The 14,799-nt window shown below is 41.4% G+C and overlaps 1 protein-coding gene and 1 long non-coding RNA gene across 7 annotated transcripts in view; one reads left to right on the top strand and one right to left on the bottom strand.

The window, feature by feature from the left end:
- Positions 1 to 986: 986 nt before the first annotated feature.
- The window catches only part of LOC146717207 (centrosome and spindle pole associated protein 1-like), a 28,130-nt gene continuing 14,317 nt past the window's right edge, over positions 987 to 14,799 (bottom strand). For all 6 annotated transcript variants that reach the window (XM_085472927.1, XM_085472960.1, XM_085472945.1 and 3 more), the window contains 9 exons: positions 14,687 to 14,753; positions 14,341 to 14,467; positions 2,966 to 3,105; positions 2,746 to 2,874; positions 2,603 to 2,643; positions 2,437 to 2,497; positions 1,911 to 2,020; positions 1,676 to 1,823; positions 987 to 1,384 (listed from right to left, as the gene is read on the bottom strand). In XM_085472927.1, the coding sequence (XP_085329053.1) occupies positions 1,227 to 1,384; positions 1,676 to 1,823; positions 1,911 to 2,020; positions 2,437 to 2,497; positions 2,603 to 2,643; positions 2,746 to 2,874; positions 2,966 to 3,105; positions 14,341 to 14,467; positions 14,687 to 14,753 (981 nt within the window). In that variant the 3' untranslated portion in view covers positions 987 to 1,226. The remainder of the gene's footprint in view (positions 1,385 to 1,675; positions 1,824 to 1,910; positions 2,021 to 2,436; positions 2,498 to 2,602; positions 2,644 to 2,745; positions 2,875 to 2,965; positions 3,106 to 14,340; positions 14,468 to 14,686; positions 14,754 to 14,799) is intronic.
- Positions 5,009 to 8,832, top strand: LOC146717208 (uncharacterized). Its single transcript, XR_014922975.1, has 2 exons — positions 5,009 to 5,772; positions 8,651 to 8,832. It is a non-coding gene; the product is annotated as an uncharacterized LOC146717208 (long non-coding RNA).

Genomic DNA, 14,799 nt, shown 5'->3' with positions numbered 1-14,799 from the left:
GTCACAAATAATGACAGCTATGTTAGCAGTGTTTTCTGGGTAGTACAAAAAGAAAACATTTCAGCTCTGGAATAGCACATGTAGCAAAAATGCTAGTTCACAGCTGAAGTAGCTAACATTGATACCACTGACCAACACTTTAGGAACACTTTCATGGTCATTATAGCTCACGCTTCAGCAACACTGCAGTATGAAACAGCCATCATGAAATTTAACCTGGTCAGTGCTCACGTTATTTTTTTATTTTAGTTGGGACAGTGCATGTTAAAAAAAGAAATTACATGAATGTAAACATACAAGATTATAGCCAAAGGCTAATTACCATCTGTTGCCCAAAAAACATATTAAAAATGGACAAGTAATTCATAAAAAAGTTCATAATTTATACATAATATGTTAGCATTAGCCATGTAGCAATTAGCCACATTAGCCATCTGTTATCATTAAAAATATATCAACTAGCTGACTGCAGTTAGATCAAACATGAATAATTATTTGTTTAATAATTTATTAAACATGAAAATATTTTTACTCTGACAATACAAGAAAATTATCTAAATTTGCAAAATAATCAAATTTTAATCTGAAAATTACTTATTTTGATCAAACTTATAACTCATGGGAAAATCTGTTTAAAATATATGTTAATCTTTTCAATATATGTCTCGGTTGCTATAACTTCTGTTGCTGCAGGATCAAATTCTTCTCTGTGGTACTGAAAATAGTATTGCATTTGAAATTCCAGTATCGTGACATTGCTGTCCTAATGACTTGATGCTACTTTGTGTGACTTGGCATATGTAATTCACATTTAAATGCAGCAGTGAAGTCTTAATTTTGCCATGCAATATGAATGAAAAGGGAGAAAATTGAACCTTTGAGTAATTGAGGGAAAATTGTTGACATGAACATAAATTACATACAAAGAGCAATTTGCTTTAGCGATGATATGTCTTGTAAAAGGAAGCAAACCAAAACACAGTACATAAAAGTAAAAAATAATTTATTTAAAAATAGATTCAATAAAACAATAATTTACATGTAAAAGACCACAAAGGTTCCCACACTGGATTACAACTGTGAGGTTTCAACAGAAGCAAAAAGAGAAACATCTTTTCCTTGACAGTAACTTACATTTATCTTTAATCAAAGCAATAAATTAAAACCAACTTTGAACTTATGCACTCAAAATCAAAAGGACCCTCCAAATCTTAGGAGACAAGGTGCTACGTTGCCAGCCGCTCCCTTCTGATCGCACGGTCTAAACACTTCAGCGTGTCTGATGTTTCTGGCCGTATCCAGCGATCGGTTTCTATAGACCCCTGACGATTATGAAGAGAAAACCGCGGAGGAGAGTCGTCGTCGTTAGACAGATCCAGCGGTGCTGAAGAAAAACAAGTGAACACAGAAAACACACATCTTCACTGCTACAATGCATGCTTTATATAAGAACAAATATTTGCTAAATATATATTGTTAGTTTGCAGGTTTACATGAACGATGCTGTACTTACTGAATCGAGCAAACTTCAAACCCATTAAAAATCCTAATGCAGAATTTTATAATGATCGATATATTAGACCCTGAGCTTCATAATCCTGAAGATGGTCTGAATGCTGGTCTGGGCTTTTATACAACGAGAAACATATTTACACAAAAAAATATGAAGTCGTACCAGCTGTGTTGCCACGACGACTGAGAGCCTGATGACCCGTCCTGTTCCGGTTTCCCCATTCCCCATCCTCATTCTGCCGCTGTCTGGTAACTGCGTGGCCGGAGTAATCATCATGATGACCAACAGGGTGGCCAGAAGCAGCTCGCTCCTGAAAAAAGGGAAGAAAAAAGTTAAAACTTCAGCAAATAAACTTCGTGTTTGACCAGGACTCGCGGATGGTTTTTAAGAAGAATACCTGTGGGCGCTGTGACTGTCTGGAAAGCCTCCTCCTCTCCCGGGCCGACAGCTGACGAGTCTTCTCGGGTTCTGGGGTTTGCAGCACTGACGAGCCATCGCCCAGAGGGTCTTAACACACACACAACCAAAGTCAGTCATTTCAAACATCGCTGCAACTTTTTATGTGATCCTCGTCACTTAAAGCATCCTCGACATTAAAAAGTTCCAGATGTCATTTTGCAGTATACAGTTTGGCCCCACTGAAATAAACTTTCTCAACTTGAAAAGTTAGATACATTCAGGTGTGCGTCATACTTCTCCAGCATGAGCTAAACAACACAAACAAACAAAGCAGGAGGTAAATTATGTTTGTGATCCAGAGAACAAGCGATGTCAGTACTGTAACAGCTCAAAGAATTCGGGATGGCTGTCTGCCATGAAGACTCGGGTCTTGTGAAGTCAGTGAAACGCCTGCAGCTCTATGACTCAAAAGGAGAATGTGGATTTCACCAGCAGTAAAATGCTTTTATTTCACCATGTCTTACCAATGAAAGCACTCTCTGACTCCAGCAGAGAACCTCTTGCAGATCCCCTGGTCTCGCTCCTCTGAAATACACACAGCTCTTTTCACAGTTCCACTCTAATAACTACAAGCTGGTGGATACGGTACAAATCACAGGATTTTTGTGCAGCTTAAACATTATTTCTCACCAGTAGATCATTTTGCTGTGGTGGGGACAGGTCGAAATAATCTGCAACACAAGTAGGATATTCTTTATTATCAACAATGGATGGCACTTTGGCTGTTGAAAAGTAATAACAGGGTAAAAAAAGTAATTGAAATATAGTCTGACCGTCCTGGACCGTAGACCTCTGGCTGCTCAACTGGTGATATGAATCCCTGTAGTCCCGCCTCCGTCTGCTGGTCCCACCTACTTCCTCTAGTTTAGGAACTTCACTGGAGCCCAACTTCGATTCTTCATCTACCACATTAGAAGTAAATGTAAACATATAATAGTGAAGTAATGTTGTTACTAATAGAGTACAGTCAACACTTTGAGATCACTGTGTTACCTCTGTACTTGAGCTGAAGGGAGTCGTGGATTCGTAACAAATTTCGTGGCTCTGTATATCTGGAGTTAGGCCTACGAACTGGAGCCTGGAGCCTCAGCCTGGCCATATCAAACACATCCACCACAGCACGCTCGCGATACCTGGAGGAATGGAAACAGGTGTACGCACAGAAATATCAGTTTCTATGGAAGAGCAGATCAGTCTTTTGTCTGAGTTTGGCTTGTTCTGCTAGACAATGCCAAGGATCAACGATGGTCAAAGCGATAAGCAGTAGGTCGCCAAGCTTTTTAGCTCATTTCCATGATTGAGTCATTCAGCTACATGTAGTCTGCCTCACTGTAATTTCATGTTGCATCTCCACATATACCAACACAAACATGTCTGGATCTTTATGCTCGTGTGTGCAGAGTGGCACACTGACTCATTATGATCAAATGAGAGACGAGATGGAGGTTATTTCTGACTGCTGGTTTGATTTTTAAATTCAATAAGTCTGCACTTGCACAGATGCTTGTTTATTTCATCTCCTCAACTCCCACCCACCCCACCGCCCACTTTTGTCAGTGGGAAACTGTTGTGTGTTCTACAATGAAGAATGAGAAGACGGACAGGTGAGACACTGTAAACATACAAAAAGACTGTACAAGCACAACTATACAAAGCATTAACAGCCACTTGCATCTCTTCAAGAGGTTGTTAACATAAATACCCAGGCAGCCAATCACATCAGAAAGGGAAGGAAAGGTGGTTTAGGTCACTTTGAACATTGAATAGCTGTTGGTGCCAGACAAACTGCTCTCAGTATTTCAGTAACTGCTCATCTGCTAGAATTTTCCCACACAAGCGGGAACCAATCAGCTAAGTAAAGACAAACGACAGTCCATCATTACTTTAAGAACTGAAGGTCAGTCAGTGCGGAAAATTTCTAAAACTTTGAATGTGTCCCCAAGTGCAGCCGCAAAAACCATCAAGCTCTACAATGAAACTGTCTCACATGAGGACGCCCCAGGAAAGGAAGACCAAGAGTCCCTCTGCTGCTGAGGATACATTCATCCGAGTCACCAGCCTCAGAAATCACAAGTTAACAGCAGCTCAGATTAGAGCCCAGATAAATGCCACACAGAGCTCCAGTAGCAGACACATCTCTACATCAGCTGTTCAGAGGAGCCTTTATGGTCAAATAGCTGCTAAGAAACAACAACTAAGGAAAAGTAACAAGCAGAAGAGATTTGTCTGGACCAAGACAAACACAAGGAGTGGACATTAGACCAGTGGACATCTGTGCTTTGGTCTGATGAGACAAAATTGAGATCTTTGGTTCCATCCGTCTTGTGTCTTTGTGCGACACAGAAAGGTGAACGTTGGTTTCTACATGCATGGTTCCCACTGTGAAGCATGGAGGAGGTGGTGATGGTGTGGGGGGGCTTTGCTGGTGACACTTTTGGGGATTTACTCAGAATTGAAGGCAGACTGAAGCAGCATGGCTACCACAACATCCAGTAGCAACATGCCATCCCATCAAGTTTGCATGTACTTGGACCATCATTTATTTTTCAACAGCACAATGACCCCAAACACACCTCCAGACTGTGTGACCGAGAAGGAGAGTGCTGGAGTGCTGGCGCCTGATGGCCTTGCGTCCACAGTCACCTGACCTAAACCCAGTGCAGATGGTTTGGGATGAGAGGGAGCGCAGAGTGAAGGAAAAAGGACCAACAAGCGCTCAGCATCTATGGGAATTCCTTCAAGACTGTTGGAAAACCATTTCAGGCGACGACCTCATGAAGCTCATGGAGAGAATGCCAAGAGTGAGCAAAGCTGTAAGCAAAGCAAAGGGCGGCTGCTTTAAAGAATCTAAAATATCAAACATTTTTTGAGTTATTTCACAATTTTTTATTTACTACATAATTCCATGTGCTCATTCATAGCTTTGATGCCTTCAGTGAGAATCTGCAACATAAACAGTCATGAAAATAAAACCATTAAAAAAGAAGGTGTAACAAAACTTTTACTGGTATTGTAGCTCAATGTGAATGATAGTGTGTATTAAACACTCAGTTTCACTTGCTAATATTAGATTATTCTGTTATTATATGTTACCTTATATATGTAATCAAAGTAGTTGAATTAGAATACTGCTGTAGATCACATTATACCCTTTAATATAGAGTGTGTGAGCTGTATGTAGTTTAGTTCTCATTATACTTTTGAGTTAACAGAACATATTCACATATTAGTTCATTAGATAAATGTGCATCACTCTGTATCCTTGATCTGCTGGGAATGTGTTACACTGTTTTCTTGACATGCTTAAGTGTTGAATCATGAAGAGAAGATTGTAAGCAGGAGACTCTGTGTCTAAAGACAGGGGAGATAGATAGACCACATTCCACACCCCCACCTTACAGAAAGCAGAGAAACAACTGCCGAGGTCATAACTTAGGCGCTGTAACAGAGAAAAAATGTGATGTTTTGGCTTTTACGACTAGCTGGGGGCCACTAGAGACTATAAAAAGCTGAGCAACCCGTCACCATTTTGAGACATGTGCCTGACCCTCTGGTAGCATCTCTCCCGTCCGGACGTTGTAATGCTCTGACTGTTGAATTGTATGGAAATAAATGATTGTTGATTGAGCATTGATACACCGAGTATTGTCCCTCCTTCAGCCCAAAGATTCAAAGAATTGGGAGATTTCAACAACTTGGTGCCGTGTGACCCGGATCTTTGGTGTGCTGAGGAGGTGTAGATTTGGCCTTTGGTGAGATCGTGGGGCAAAGTGAACAGAAGGCCGGCCTAAAACAGAAAGGTAAGCACAGCCTGTTGTATTATAAATACCAAATGTGCATATTGGGCTTTCCAAATTAATCTGTTCGCTGAGTTACACGTATTTTCACAGTAAATTTGTCGGTGTCTGGTTTTTGGCGCAAGATACTAACAACATAAGTTGAGGCTGAATTCCAGTGTGTTAAATAAACTGCCTCTACCGAGATACTAATAACATACCACGTTGGTCTAGTTGCAGTAAACTGCTTCTACCGAGATACTAATAACATACTACGTTGGACTAGTTGCAGTAAACTGCTTCTACCGAGATACTAATAACATACCACGTTGGTCTAGTTGCAGTAAACTGCTTCTACCGAGATACTAATAACATACCACGTTGGTCTAGTTGCAGTAAACTGCTTCTACCGAGATACTAATAACATACTACGTTGGACTAGTTGCAGTAAACTGCTTCTACCGAGATACTAATAACATACCACGTTGGTCTAGTTGCAGTAAACTGCTTCTACCGAGATACTAATAACATACCACGTTGGTCTAGTTGCAGTAAACTGCTTCTACCGAGATACTAATAACATACTACGTTGGACTAGTTGCAGTAAACTGCTTCTACCGAGATACTAATAACATACTACGTTGGACTAGTTGCAGCCACTTTACCTTCCACATTTAATTTTGTCTAATACTGGCTTCTGTAGCAATAATACATTAGAATTTATTCTGAAGACGCGGCCATTAGTCCAGTACATTGAAGTCGAGGTTTGTTTATTTTGTTTATGGTGTCAGTGACGTCCTGGCTTTTGCCGGCTATGAAATAGAAGTTGATTTAAGGAAAAGCAGATGCTGGCTTCACGGTGCAGTTGAACGCTGGCAACGCGAGAGCGAAACACGTCCGTAGGTTTGGTTTATGATACGGCGTGTTCCGGTGGTGCGGCCGTGAAGTGCAGTAGTGGTTGGTGCTAGTTTTAGTACATTTGATAGAGGTTTTGACGGTGGTTTGTGGCGTCAGTCGAGTATAAAGGGCTGCGGTCATAATACAAAGTAAAAATTTAGTACATAGCAACACCTGGTTTATGATGTCAGGTATAACTTCGGGGATGCAAGCATCACTTTTATGATGCGACTTTGCCCCGTGGTGGCGGTCATAAGCGCAGAGAAAGGGGTATTTTGGTCTATGGTGCAGTGTGCTTTAAGAAGATCTAATAGTTGAGCTCAGAGGTTTCTGTGTAAAATTCCCGCTGAGGAAAAGTGTTGTGTGTGAGTGTGAAGGTGCGCTCTGGGTGAGAGTGTGTGTGTGAAGCTGCGAAGCGCGCTCTGGGTGCTGTCTTGTGGGTAAAGCGCGCACTGAGTGAGAGTGTGAGTGAGGCGCGCTCTGAGTGTGTTTTTTGTGTGGAGTGTGAAGCGTGAACACAGTGACAGTGACGGTTGATGTGTTTGATTAGGAGGACATTAGAGCAAATACACATTTTAGGATCAAAGGTTGATGCCTAGTGTACCTGTGGAACATTTGCCTATGGAGTGGCGACCCTCCTGTTCGTGGACGCGCGGGCAGGACCGGCGGCGTCCGGGTGCCGAGGTGGTGACTTGGGGAGGTGAGGGCCCCCGCATAGCTACGGAAATAACACTGGAACGGCCGTGTAATCACGGGTTCACATTTATTCCGGACTAGAACAAGACACATTTTGCGAACAAACGTTGAGTCTAGATTAGTAAAGAAATATAAAAAGGTTGAATTCCTCGTTTCAGTGGTTGAAATTGTTGTGTGCCTGTCCCCTGACGAGTGTGAAATTAAAATAAAGAGGGAATTTGGAGCCACATGGAGATAGACGGGCATAATTGGGTGTATTACTCTGTGGTGTAATAAAAATAAAAAGGAGAGATAGTAAGAGGTGTGCAGTGGAGAATTATGGAGGAGTAGAGAGAGGAATGTGTTGGGAGACTGGCGTACAGTTTACGCTGTCAAGGTAGGCGTGTTGCCTGCTTATCGGTTTAAAAGTGATGAAAATGAAATTAAAATAAATCTCTTAGTGTGTTAATACAGGAAGCTGCGGACCTGGACCAACTGCCCCCACAAGCACAGCGGCCGAAGCAAAATTATAGGTAATGGGAACCACACCCAGCACGAATCAGCAGCTGTGAAAAAGACAGCAGCGAGGAGAGAATTAGAGGAGAAATTAAGAGAAGTTTTAACACATAAAATTGGGGCCAACGGACTTGTGGAGGTTGGGAAGGCGTCCGGAGCATCACAACAAAAAGGTGAAACAAAAACACACACAAGCAGAGAAATCTGAGAGAAAGGCTCCTTTTAAGGTAACGCCTAGTTTGAGAAAAGATAAAATTAACCTGCTTTTATACAAATGCACATACACGCAATGAAGAAACAGCTTACACTCATGAACACGTGAAGATTTTCCAGCAAGGTTAAAGAAAAATTAACATACTTAAATGATGAAGTCTATACATTACTGACAAAGAAACCCTCTGGGTTGCAGGACAACAATTTAACTAAAAAAAAAAAAAAAAAAAAAGGAACACTGGTCTAACCAACCAGGCAAGACGCAACAAATTTAGTGGTAAAAAGAGTCAAATTGTGACATGTTTTCTGTTGATTGATTAATAAAAGTGATTACTGAATGAAAGAAAATTCCTTTTTTGGGTTTTTAAACATGATCTTAAGAATTTTAATATGTACTTGTGTTGTCCTGTCAACTTGGTGGGTTAGGAGTTGATTATATCGGGAGAGAAAAAACAAAAAAAAGGGGGAGAGAAGGCTGACACAGGGCCTGGTCCCGGTGTGTCTCCCCTCTGAATAACACAGCCAACACAACATCATTTTCCTGTTCGTTTGTTTTTGTTTTGTTTTTGTTTTTGTTTTTTCTATACATATTTAATTACAGGCTGCTTTGCCGGCCCTGAAAGCCGAGGCTGACTGGACTCCTGCTCTCCCCCATACGTGACACTGACCAAATGCTGCAACAGCTGGACCCACAACAACGACCTGAGAATGTCAACAGACCTGCAGGAATGTGATCTCATGCAGCCGAGACGGAGAGCACTAAACCTAAGGCCCGTTTCACTACACGGGGGAAAATTCCCAGACTGCGTCAGCTGACAGAGCTGTGACGAGACGCCCGCCAAGCCCGAATGAAAAGTAAGGCCGAGCGAAAGAATGCTGACCTTGATAACTTTGCATTCACACTGTGCAGGACAGTGATGGACCAACACGGATGATCGGGTGGCGAAAAAGGGCGTGACCGAGACAAGTTGAGTTACTGAGGACAGAAGGCACCTCAGAATGGACAAAAACACAGAAGAAGATGCAGGTTTCACCTGCGGTGAACATCGACACTGGAGAAAGGACTGCCCCAATTGGGGTCAGAACCAGGACGGACTGAATTTTGAGCAGCAGCAGCAATGGTCGCAAACAAACTGAAAAGGAGGGGGGCAGGACCCCAGGGCATGCTTCAGGCCGTGGTTTACCCAGAACACCAGAACAGGAAAGTGATGAACACACACACACACACACACACACACACACGTCTCCAAACACACAGATTCAGAATGAAGTGAAATACACACATGAACACGTGCACTCGTTGAGTGAGTGAGAAATGACACACACACACATATACACACACACACACATATATACACACACACACACACACACACACACGGGAATGTTGATTCACTGAGAAGTGATGCACACACATACACATGCACACGCTTGTGCAATGAAGAGTGATCCACACGCACACACACATACACGCTGATGCAATGAAGAATGCTTTGCTTATGCTGATATGCAAAATGCTGCACACAAACATCCCAATGCATAATTTTTATGAGGAGCCATTGATTACTTAGAATGTGTTATATGTCACCCAGAGGGCATTTATGTAGATTTTAGGAATAAGGTCTAAAAAAGTTTGGTTATGAAAACAATGTCTGTGCGTGATGTCTGTTTATGGCTCAAGGCCTTGACTGAATTCTTTGCTGTGCTTCACACAGCCCTGATGAGGAACAGTGGCACAGAGTGAAAATGATGAATTAATAGTGTAAGTTTAGGTTGGAGTACGGCATTTTCTGTGATTGAGTTTTAATTCAAGGAGGAACAAAAGGTGTTACGGCACCTGAGGTTCTCATTCCCACACAATATTGTCCCGGCAGGAAGCAAAATGTTCCTGTGAATTTCTGGTTGATTGTTTGGTTTTGTTTAGCGCTAGCTTGATTTTATCAGTGAGCTTTGGCTTGTTCTTTCTCGTAAGCGAGAGAGGGATAGTTTTATGCTTGGACATGTCTGCAACGGGCCCTAGTTTGTGTTATTTTAGTAGTATTTTGTTGGTTATGTCTGTTTTCGTTTTTGTTACAGTGCACTGAGATAAGAAAATCTGAGAGGTGTGATCCACCGGTGGTGATATGTTGATATTTTGTGAGTTTATGATTTAACAATCAGCTCTTTAAACCAGGCCTGAAAGATTGAAATTTAAAGCGCTATGAAATATTCTTACAAAAACAGTTGCAAAGTGTGCTTCTCCATGATTGTAATTGGCTTGGGAGAAATTCACTTATAGGGAACACTGAGAAGTTCTGAGTCTAAAAGGATTGCACCGAGTCAATCCGGCCCAAAAAACAACAAGGAATTGTTTTCCTTTAAAATGATGACGTCATCTTGCTGATGATGGATGCTCGAATAGGTTACGCGTGAGACTCCATTATCAGCAACATCTGGTATGAATGTGTATGGAGGTATGCATGTGAATGGACTGTGATGGACTGACGACTAAAAGTTTTGACTGACTTGATACTGAGACAATGACTGCACCCACTTTAGGATTAGTAAATGCCAATAAACAATTCACCCAGCCGACAGGAGAAGGGTGGATGCTTCGTTTTGTTTGTTTTGTTTTTGCAGGAGCAGGAGGATAAGAGAGACTGGAGGAGGAGACTCTAGCTTCACATAAGTATGAACTGCAGACTTAACACTGTGGTTGCTGATTTTGAGTTACCGATGTTTGCATTAAGAAAACTGTGCTATAGTAGCTGTGTTTTGATTAAGGTATCATGTTATATTATTGGGAATGCCAAATGCTACAGTGGAGAAGACTTTTGATACCACTCATGACTGGAATATGTTACTATTAACCACAGCAGGCCACTGTAAAAAGTCAATTAAATTTTATAGAGGAAAATCGCCAAAATTGAACAATACCTATGAATGACTGGCCACATTCAGAATAGAGATATGCAATAATAAACATTGGTCCACGTGATTTAGGTTCTCACTTGAAATAGTAAGTTATTAAATGTAGAATATAATCGACAGGGACATTTGATAGGATGTGGTACTGAAAAAGAACAAGAGCAAAGTAAATAAAGAAAATATTGTGTTTAGTTTGGATAAATTCAAATTAAAATGTACCATTACACTCAGAGGATCAATATGAAATAAAACATATGCAAAATTTGTAGGAAGTACATGACTGATAACTGTTCTGTCCTGAGCGTTTGTTTCTAGAGCACCCACTTGACCACACCAACAGTTTCTCGCCACCGAGGAGGGGTACTTGCAAAAAGAATAAAATAAAAATCTGAGTTTAACAAAACATTTTAAATGTAAATATCAAGCTTACCTTTCTTTTTCCATGAAATGTGCTTGTGGGCACGCCAGCCATTTTGAAAAGGTGGGCAAAGCAATTGGCAAGGCCACACCAATACATGTGATATAATTTTAAAGGTACTGTTGCCCTCTCTAAGAAACATCAGGACTTAGAGGAGTGGCAAGTAGAGTATGCGAGCTACAAGCAAAAACTAAAATGTGTACTACAGTGTGCAAAAATGAAATACTGGGTCATCAGGGGGACATGAGGGACATTTATAAAACTAAAAGTCCCACTAACCTTAAAGTGCACTTGAAAAGCTCACACAAGAAGGCTAACCTAGCTTACCTAGAAGACCTCATCAGGGGGAGCACACTCCCCCTCCTTGAAGAGCTCACCCACTCAACCCGCATCCCCAGAAAACAGCTAACCCCAGATAAGGCAGCGTGATGTATCCCGAGACAACAGGACTGGGACATCTAAATAAAGGTGTGAAACAATCGCCTTCAAAAGGTTATCAATTCACTTCAACCAAAATTAGGACCACTCGGTGCGGCAAGAGTTAATAGTTATTAGTCTCAACACCCAAGGATAACCAGAAGAGCATGACTGATATGATGGAACTGGGATTTTGTTACACTTAATTTTTTGCAAAACACAAATAAAACTAAATTGAAACTAAGGATTTTCAGAAAATAAAAACTAAACTAAACTAGCAAACAATTGGTAAAAACTGATTAAAACTGATGAAAATTGCAAAACTATTACAACCCTGGTCCAGACTAAGATGGTGTTGGACATCTTCAGGGCAGAAAAGGGTTGGTGTGACCAAGGTGTGGTTTGGCTTGTTGTATGTACATTTCAAAATGTTACAGCTCTGGATGGACCAGTTACCAGGGCATGGAAGGATGACAGACTTTATTACATGAGGAGAAGGGACATTTTCGGGATCGAAGATCCTCAGGGATGACAAGGCTGGAGCAACGGTACTCGAGAGAAGAATTTCTGATACTTTCTGAGATATGATGTCACCAACCTTCTCTTTTAATTGTCTAGCTCCAATGAATTGACACATGGGAGTGTGTCAAAAAGGGGGAGTTGAGTTTGAACATCAAACAATGGTGATATGAAAATTTCTATGAGTTTATTTTTGTGTTTAATAAATTAGCTATGGTAAAACTTAAGCTTATAATGTGTTAGACTTAGAAAGGGTTCACTAATTTTTGATTTCTTTTACACACACATAGATTATGATTAGAATAAGTCCTGAACATAATATTTTAAACCAAATTTGAATCATTAGAAGAACAATGGATAACAATATTAGATTATCAAGGCTAGGGAGAGAGGTGTTTTGGTTTTCTGTCTCTTGCAGAGAAAGGAACAGACACCAGATGGGGACCCGGAGATGTGAGGACCCTTCACAGCAGGGACAGATGTAGGGACTGCCGAGACAGCAACTGGGGTCAAGTGTCATGACGTTTGGGCTCCTGGAGAAGATGGATCCCACAAACACAGCAATAACCATGAAGGGGTTGGCGAAAACCAGGAACACCAGACCAAAGAGGTTCAAGAGGCTCTTGGCAAAAAGGGGGACACGCCGGTGAACCCAAAACACACAGATCCTTGTTTGAAATCGGGGCAGAATAATCCCCAGAACTGTGCAATGACTAAAGGGTGGTCTAACCCCGGAGGTCGAAGAAAGAAGCTGAGAATCACCCAACTGGAAGACACTGGTAGCTGCAGCAATAAAAATAAAGGTTAAAAGCTCCTTAGACAGAGGTTCTAGTCTAAGTACATTTGAAAGGTATAAGGGGGCATTAAAATGGGAGTGGAAAACTGGAGCACCAAAATAAAGCTGTGGGAGAATTGGGGAGTGATGGGAGAGTCATCTGTAACTGCTGTTATGGTTGTAAATCTAACTTTGCTTGCATCTGAACTGCGTGAACACAGAGGTCATCCCACATATGGTCCACCGGTTAAAGGGGGACAGAGGGCCTCAGGATCAAGAAAACTTGGACCTTGCGACCCTGGAGTGCATGTTGTAAGTGATCTCTTTCAGAGATCAAAAGGGGGAATTATTAGATTATTCTGTTATTATATGTTACCTTATATATGTAATCAAAGTAGTTGAATTAGAATACTGCTGTAGATCACATTATACCCTTTAATATAGAGTGTGTGAGCTGTATGTAGTTTAGTTCTCATTATACTTTTGAGTTAACAGAACATATTCACATATTAGTTCATTAGATAAATGTGCATCACTCTGTATCCTTGATCTGCTGGGAATGTGTTACACTGTTTTCTTGACATGCTTAAGTGTTGAATCATGAAGAGAAGATTGTAAGCAGGAGACTCTGTGTCTAAAGACAGGGGAGATAGATAGACCACATTCCACACCCCCACCTTACAGAAAGCAGAGAAACAACTGCCGAGGTCATAACTTAGGCGCTGTAACAGAGAAAAAATGTGATGTTTTGGCTTTTACGACTAGCTGGGGGCCACTAGAGACTATAAAAAGCTGAGCAACCCGTCACCATTTTGAGACATGTGCCTGACCCTCTGGTAGCATCTCTCCCGTCCGGACGTTGTAATGCTCTGACTGTTGAATTGTATGGAAATAAATGATTGTTGATTGAGCATTGATACACCGAGTATTGTCCCTCCTTCAGCCCAAAGATTCAAAGAATTGGGAGATTTCAACACTAACTTCACTCTTCTCCACGTCTTTCTGAAGGACCAACAACAGCACAACTAAGAGCAATCTGTAACACAGTCTCCTGGTGACAACATGAAAGCAAAAGCCTGCAAAGCTGCTGTCGACAAACACAGAGAAGAACACTTTTGGTGGTTACAATATGAAATATCTAAGTATGCAATGTGCATTAACTGATGCACAGCTACATCCAATATGAAGTCCAGTAAATGTATATGCATCCATTAGTATGCCAAAGGTTACAGCATGAGTGATGAATGTGTTTTACCTGTTATTCAGAGGAGAGTCTAAATCCTCCCAATCCGCCTGCTGCAGGTCACCCTCCAGGCGTTTTTGTTCATTGCGGAGCTGCCGACGCAATGCTGACAGCTCACTGAACAGATCGCAACGGTCTCCTAAAACACACACAGTCTATAGCTGATACAGTGTTTTCAATATCATTACCCTTCTCAGCACCAACAAAACGTAAAGAAACACAGCCGAGTCGATGTGTAAGAAAGGACGGATCACTCTAAGTGTCAAAGAAAATGTAACACTGTTTATGGGAGACTGAGCCCAACACAAAGATCCTGCAGATATGATCAGAGGCGTCTATGTTTGCTCTCACACAGTACCTGCAGCTCGCAACTGGTTCCTACAAGCAGGGACGGGAGGGGACTGCAGACCGGACAGAGACCGCTCCTTAAAAACAAAAAGATTAATTCACAAAGGATTTTAGCAGAAAATA

Source organism: Copadichromis virginalis, linkage group LG2, assembly GCF_057382275.1.
Source record: "Copadichromis virginalis isolate Kocher_CV1m ecotype Utaka linkage group LG2, C_Virginalis_male_GT1.1, whole genome shotgun sequence".
NCBI lineage: Eukaryota > Metazoa > Chordata > Actinopteri > Cichliformes > Cichlidae > Copadichromis > Copadichromis virginalis.
The sequence above is the reverse complement of the archived record's forward strand: the minus strand, read 5'-3'. Positions and strand labels throughout refer to the sequence as shown.